We start from the raw sequence: 7501 nt of genomic DNA, 5'->3' as shown, positions 1-7501 counted from the left end.
AAATGGACAACAAATCATTACCAACCCTCCTTTTTTTGGCATTGCTGAAGTGTGTTTGGCTGAAATTTTTTATTTTTAAAAAACTGAGGCAGACACCTGGCAGGGAAAATTTCAGTCTAAATACTTATTATGTTGCTAAACTTTTAATTAACTGAAAACAGTGTCTTATAGTGGAAACTACATTGAGATCCTTCTCCTGTTGAACAAATACTAAGGAAGACCATTATGCAAAGTGTGGATATTTATTTTCAAAAGCAGATGAGTGATGCTTCTAAATGCTGTTTACTTTTATTTCCCTCATACTATGTGGGTGGTGTAGATTCCACCTGAGGGATAGTAGGATATATGTAGGATATATGTATTTTGATAAAAATGTGCACGAGAATGATCTCTTAGAGAATTTTTAGTCTCTAGCATATGTAATAAGTCTGTCAGAAATAAGCTCCTCTGTCAAAGCAGAAAATGTTTAACTACACTGCATGCTGAGGGATAAACGTGGCTTCTAACAGGGTGAAGGGTTTTTGTAATATATTAGTGAATGGTCAGCCATTCAGCAATCTGAGTGGCTACCAGGAATTCCCCTGCAATTACATTTCAGTAAGATACTTTTTAATTGATCATCACAGGGCTTTGTGCATGGAACCTTTTGAGGTATACTACACTAACAGACTTCTCCCCTTGGACAAAATTAATTTGGCTGGATTTACACCAAGGTAAAGGGTTATCTTCCTCCATAAAGGTCTAAGCCTGAGCTGTAAGAGGTACTGTTTTACTTCTGGCTCTGGTGACCTTAAGTGTTCAGGGTTCTGCTAAGGGTTTTTTGTCATAGGTTTGTGACATTGCAATGTTTTGGGAATATGGCACCTTATGCTTGGGCTGTATTCTTTATTGTCTTAGTCTTTCCTTCAAAGTAGCAATCTCTCATTATATCAACCTTTAACATACATGCATCATAATCTAAACTGCCCTCCTTTGCTATGCTATCAGAGCAGTAAATAAGTGGCTCATTGAGGTGGTATTCCTTCTCCTCACTTAGCAATGAGGGGTAGATTATATCAATTGAGGAAGATGGGATTTGCATTTGGATCTGAAAAAGAAAGGCCCGTGACAGGCGTAATCATGACTCATGCAAGTACAGCCCCTGAAGGTTAGCTTGTCATTTCAGTAGGCGAATTGCAAGAGGAGTTTCTCTTAAACCCCCGGAAGGCGATACGGGGCCGGGCCGGGGCGGGCCATGGAGCTGGCGGAGCTGGCCGCGCGGCTGAACTGCGCCGAGTACAAGAACTGGGTGAAGGCCGGGCACTGCCTGGTGCTGCTGCGGGACGCCCTGCAGCGCTTCGCCGGGGAGCAGCTCCGCGCCTTCCACCGCCAGCTGCTCGCCCGCCTGGCGCCCCCGGGCCGCCTCTGCCGCAGCCGCTGCCTTCCCCGCGGCCGGCAGGTGAGAGCCGGGGCCCGCGCGCTCGGTGGGCGGGGATTTGCTCTGGCTGGGCTGCAGGCAGCGCTGGGGGTCCAGCGCGGGGGAAGCGGGTCCCTTACAGCCCCTCAGACCCTCCCCGCCGCTCAGGGGCGCTAGGCTCAGCCTGTGCATTTTACTCCCCCAAGGTGTAGCCGGCCTCCCGCAGCCCGGTGCGAGGGTTGGAGGTGTTCCTGGAGGCTTCCTCCCATGACACTCAGTCTTTAATTCAAGTTTCATCTTTAACTCCCGGAGTCTCCGGGACGCTCCTGCGAGGTCGGCACGCCTGTGCCGCGTGGAGAGCCCCAACCTTGCGCTACCCCGAGGAAGGGAGCATGGCCCGCCCTGGTGATGTCATTGTGCCTCTGGTGATAACTGAGAGTTTTCTTAAAGCTCCGGTTTCTGCAGTGGGGTGATGATGAGAGATTCTGGACTGTCATTTGAAGTAAGTTTTTTACCTCTCTTGGTGGCAGAGAGAACCTTGAAAACATGATGCGAGAGCAGCCTGAAGGCTGGAGAACCAGCGGGCAACTAACCCCCCGCCTCCCTCCAAGCATATTGCTTTTTAAAATTCCAATGATTTTTAGAGGGCTGATTCATGAATTTTGAACACTTGGCATCAGCAGTGTTATGCGTGGCACTGCTGCTTAAATAAGCACCAACAAATATAGGAACTGGGCTGATTTGAGGAGGAGGTGTTGGAGTTTAGGAGCAGAGCACAGAGTTGTGAGCGTTATATTGTGTTAAACCAGGGGTCGGCAACCTTTCAGAAGTAGTGTGCCTAGTCTTCATTTATTCACTCTAATTTAAGGTTTTGCATGTCAATAATACATTTTAACGTGTTTTAGAAGGTCTCTCTCTATAAGTCTATATATTATATAACTAAACTATTGTGGTATGTAAACTAGGTTTTCAAAATGTTTAAGAAGCTTCATTTGAAATTAAATTAAAATGCTGATCCTACGCCACCGGCCCGCTCAGCCCATTGATGGCCTGGGGTTCCGTTCACCTAGGCCGGCAGCGGGCTGAGCAGGGCCAGGACCCCGGCTGGGAAGAGTCTGGCAGCTAGAACCCCAGATTGGCAGCGGGCTGAGCAGGGCCGGTGGCCAGGACCCCAGACTGGCAGTGGGCTGAGTGGCTCAGCCTGCTGCTGGTCTGGAGTCCCAGCCCTGTCCCCATAGAGTAGGTACCTACCTGGTTCTAGCCATTCTTTTCCTTTCTCTGCACTGAGATGAGGGTCAGAGTGTGCTGTGAACAGGGCTGGGGGTGAAGGAGCAGGCTGGGGGTTGGCGTGCCCTGATTCCACCCTCTTCCCCGAGGTCTCTGGAGCAGAGAGCGTGCTGTGGCTCCACTTTTCCCTCCCCCCCCTGTGGCAAGGGCCGTCAGCTAATCGGCCACAGGGGGGGAGAGAAGGAGGGGCAAGAACCCTGCACACTGGGGGAAGAGGCGGGGGAAGGGGGAAGCTTGCTACCCCGCAAGGAGAGAGCGGTGGGTGGAAAAGAGCGGGCCGGGCCGGGCAGGATTTTTAGTGGGTCCGGCAGACAGCAGCGTGTCATTAAAAATTGGCTCGCATGCTGTGTTTGGCACGCGCGCCATAGGTTGCCGACCCCTGTGTTAGACCATTATCCTTTTCTCCTTGTCTATTTCAGTCCTTTATTTTGAGTACCTTAGTTCTTAAAGTGTTGGGGGGGCTGCTTCTCTCTTCCAGCCCTAACTGCAACTAGACCCACATGAGACCTCGCAGTTCTACCTGTACAACTCCATTTACTTAATCGCTGACTACAGTCCCAGGAAGGCTGCAGGATTGGGCCATCCCTCCTTCCTTCACATTGGGGTTCCTGATTGTTAGCCCAGAAAAGAAGTTCTAGGTGGGATGTTAGACAAGAAATGAGGAGATGGAGAATTTCTTTGCTTTCTAATTCACAGTTTTATGGTCCATTATTCCCAGCCATTCAGTTTGAGTCCAATATTGGCTCAGCAGAGGGTGCTATGGGACTGACTGGATCTCTACCCTGCTCCTTCTGCAGCTTACTGTGTTCTCATCTACAAGGCACTTAACTGCTAAAGCCCTGTTGACCCTTGTATTTGGTCTCAGCTAGATATCTTTTTGTTGTTGTTTGAAGATCAGCTGTGATTAGGGCTGTTGATTGATTACAGTTAATTTGCAATTAACTCAAAAAAATTAATATCTATTACAAATTTATTGCGATTAATCAGTTTTAATCTCACTGTTAAACAATAGAATATCAATTGAAATGTATTTAATATTTCTGGATGTTTTTCTACATTTTCAAATATATTGGCAAAGAGTCCTGTGGCACCTTATAGACTAACAGATGTATTGGAGCATGAGCTTTCATGGGTGAATACTCACTTCGTTGGATGCATATAGTGGAAATTTCCAGAGGCAGGTATAAATATGCAAGCAAGAATCGGGTTAGGGATAATGAGGTTAGTTCAATCAGGGAGGATGAGGCCCTCTTCTAGCAGTTGAGATGTGAACGCCAAGGGAGGAGAAACTGCTTTTGTAGTTGGCTAGCCATTCACAGTCGTTGTTTAATCCAGAGCTGATGGTGTCGAATTTGCAAATGAACTGAAGCTCAGCAGTTTCTCTTTGAAGTCTGGTCCTGAAGTTTTTTGCTGCAGGATGGCTACCTTTAAATCTGCTATTGTGTGTCCAGCGAGATTGAAGTGTTCTCCTACAGGTGTTTGTATATTGCCATTCCTAATATCTGATTTGTGTCCATTTATCCTTTTACGTAGGGACTGTCCTGTTTGGCCGATGTACATAGCAGAGGGGCATTGCTGGCACATGATGGCATATATTACATTGGTGGATGTGCAGGTGAATGAACTGGTGATGGTGCGGCTGATCTGGTTAGGTCCTGTGATGGTGTCGCTGGTGTAGATATGTGGGCAGAGTTGGCATCAAGGTTTGTTGCATGGATTGGTTCCTGAGTTAGAGTTAATATGGTGAGGTGTGTAGTTGCGGGTGAGAATAATGCTTCAGGTTGGCGGGCTGTCTGTGGGCGAGGACTGGCCTGCCTCCCAAGGCCTGTGAAAGTGAGGAATTGTTGTCCAGGATGGGTTGTAGATCAGTGATGATGCGTTGGAGAGGTTTTAGCTGAGGACTGTATGTGATGGCCAAGGGAGTTCTGTTGGTTTCTTTCTTGGGCTTGTCTTGCAGCTGGAGGCTTCTGGGTACACGTCTGGCTCTGTTGATCTGTTTCCTTGTTTCCTCATGTGGGTATCGTAGTTTTGAGAATGCTTGGTGAAGATTTTGTAGGTGTTGGTCTCTGTCTGAAGGGTTGGAGCAAATGCGGTTGTACCTCAGCGCTTGGCTGTAGACAATGGATCATGTGGTGTGTCCGGGGTGGAAGCTGGAGGCATGAAGGTAGGCATAGCGGTCAGTGGGTTTTCGGCATCAGCTGGTGTTAAAGTGACCGTCACTTATTTGCACCGTGGTGTCTAGGAAGTGGACCTCCTGTGTAGATTGGTCCAGGCTGAGGTTGATGGTGTGGTGGAAGCTGTTGAAATCGTGGTGTAATTCTTCCAGGATTTCCTTCCAATGTTGTCCAGATGATGATGTCATCAGCGTAACGTAGGTAGAGAAGGGGCATGAGCGGACGAGAGCTGAGGAAGCGTTGTTCCAGGTCAGCCATAAAAATGTTGCCATATAGTGGGGCCATGCGGGTGCCCATAGCGGTCCCTCTGTCTGGAGGTATATATGGGCACCAAATTTGAAATAATTGTGCATGAGGATAAAGTTACAGAGCTGAGCAACCAGTTGTGCTGTGGCATCAGGGATACTGTTCCTGACAGCTTGTATTCTATCTGTGTGTGGGATGTTTGTGTAGAGAGCCTCTACATCCATGGTGGCTAGGATGGTGTTTTCTGAAAGATCACCAATGCATTGTAGTTTTCTCAGGAAATCAGTGGTGTCATGGAGATAGCTGGGAGTGCTTGTGGCATAGGGTCTGAGTAGAGAGTCCAAATATCTGGACAGTCCTTCAGTGAGAGTACCAATGCTCGAGATGATGGGGCATCCAGGGTTTGCAGGTTTGTGGATCTTTGGTAGTAGATAGAATAACCCCGGTCAGGGCTCTAAGGGTATGTTGATTTGTTCCGGTGTTAGTGTAGGGAGTGTCCTGAGTAGATGGTGCAGTTTCTTAGGGTATTCCTCAGTGGGATCTGAGGAAAGTGGCCTGTAGAATTTGGTACTGGAGAGTTGTCTGGCAGCCTTCTTTTGGTAGTCAGACCTGTTCATGATGACACAGCACCTCCTTTATCAGCCTCTTTGATTATAATGTCAGGGTTGTTTCTGAGGCTGTGGATGGCATTGCGTTCTGCACGACTTAGGTTATGAGGCAAGCGATGTTGTTTTTTCACAATTTCTGCCTGTGCACGTTGGCGGAAGCATTCTATGTATAGGTCCAGACTGTCATTTCGATCCTCAAATGACAGTCTGGACCTATACATACAATGCTATCTACTACCCAAGATCCACAAATCTGGAAACCATGGACGCCCCATCATCTCGGGCATCGGTACTCTCACATCCTAGCCACCATGGATGTAGAGGCTCTCTACACAAACATCCCACACATAGGTGGAATACAAGCTGTCAGGAACAGTATCCCATCATCAGCATGGACGCATGTCCTCTGGAATGGTGGTTGAATCATGAAGGGGCATATGAATATTTAACATATCTGGCATGTAAATATCTTGTGACGCTGGCTACAAAAGTGCCATGCAAACACCCGTTCTTGCTTTCAGGTGATATTGTAAACAAGAAGTGTTATTGAGCAGCATTCTCTCCTGCAAATGTAAACAAACTTGTTTGTCTGAGCGATTGGCTAAACAAGAAGTAGGACTGAGTGGACCTGTAGATGCTAAAGTTTTACATTGTTTTATTTTTGAATGCAGTTATTTTTATACATAATTCTATATTTGTAAGTTCAACTTTCATGATAAAGCGTTTTCACTACAGTACTTGTATTAGATGAATTGAAAAATATTTTATTTTTACAGTGCAAATATTTGTAATAAAAATAAATAAAAAGTGAGCACTGTACGCTTTGTATTCTGTGTTATAATTCAAACCAATATATTTGAAAATGGAGAAAACATCCAAAAATATTTAAATAAATGTTTAACAGTGTGATTAATCACAATTAATTTTTTTAATCGCTTGACAGCCCTAGTTGTGATAAAACTTTGTTTTCAGTTTCTAGGAAGGAGAAAGAAGGGTTAATACAGTAGAACTTCAGAGTTACAAACATCAGAGTTATGAACTGACCAATCAACTACACACCTCATTTGGAAGTGGAAGTATGCAATCAGGCAGCAGCAGAGATGACCCCCTCACCCCCTCCTCCCCCAAAGTAAATACAGTACTGTTAAATGTAAACTACTAAAAAAAATTGAGAGAGGAGCATTTTCCTTCTGCATAGTAAAGTTTCAAAGCTGTATTAAGTCAACGTTCAGTTGTAAACTTTTGAAAGAACAACCGTAACGTTTTGTTCAGAGTTACGGAACACGTCAGAGTTACAAACCACCTCCATTCCCGAGGTTTCATTACTCTGAGGTCCTACTGTAGTAAGTGGTAATGCACACGAAAGTGAAGGTTTAATAGGACTGGCTAGGGTTGGGCATAGTGGAAGCTTCTCACATGCCTTCTTTCGTACTCTTGTGAAGAAAATCTGATGCTTGTGCCAATCTATGTAGGGTAGTTTAATGTTGTGAAGCAAGCTTCCCCTAAGCACCATAATGAGATTCCTCAGCTCCTTTTCACTCATGTTAATTTATTGTGTTAGATATCGCTTGTGAATATTGTAATTATCTACAAAGAAGCATTATCAACCCAGGAAATTCAGAGTTATGCTTAGATATAAAAGAAGTCCAAACAAATTAAGGTATGGAAATGGAGTAAGGGCACCCAAACTAGCTTGACTGCACTATAGTAACACCATGAAGAAATTAAATAAATTAAATGTATTTTAAAAATCTGTTTAGTCTAATCTGGGACTACATTCTCAAATGCCT

General features: G+C 45.6%; 1 protein-coding gene across 3 annotated transcripts in view; it reads left to right on the top strand.

Annotated features, from left to right (window-relative positions):
- Window positions 1-1211: 1211 nt before the first annotated feature.
- LOC311531601 (uncharacterized protein CXorf38) overlaps window positions 1212-7501 on the top strand; it is a 29180-nt gene continuing 22890 nt past the window's right edge. Inside the window, exon 1 of one of the 3 annotated variants that reach the window (XM_084649117.1) lies at window positions 1212-1438. In XM_084649117.1, coding sequence (XP_084505243.1) covers window positions 1235-1438 — 204 coding nt within the window. In that variant the 5' untranslated portion in view covers window positions 1212-1234. Of the gene's footprint in view, window positions 1439-1787; window positions 1899-6747; window positions 6841-7501 lie in introns of those variants that run through there. The other 2 variants (XM_084649119.1, XM_084649118.1) reach the window with 2 other exon arrangements.

The sequence above is a fragment of the Lepidochelys olivacea genome (assembly GCF_965140295.1).
Source record: "Lepidochelys olivacea isolate rLepOli2 genome assembly, chromosome: 1".
NCBI lineage: Eukaryota > Metazoa > Chordata > Testudines > Cheloniidae > Lepidochelys > Lepidochelys olivacea.
The sequence above is the reverse complement of the archived record's forward strand: the minus strand, read 5'-3'. Positions and strand labels throughout refer to the sequence as shown.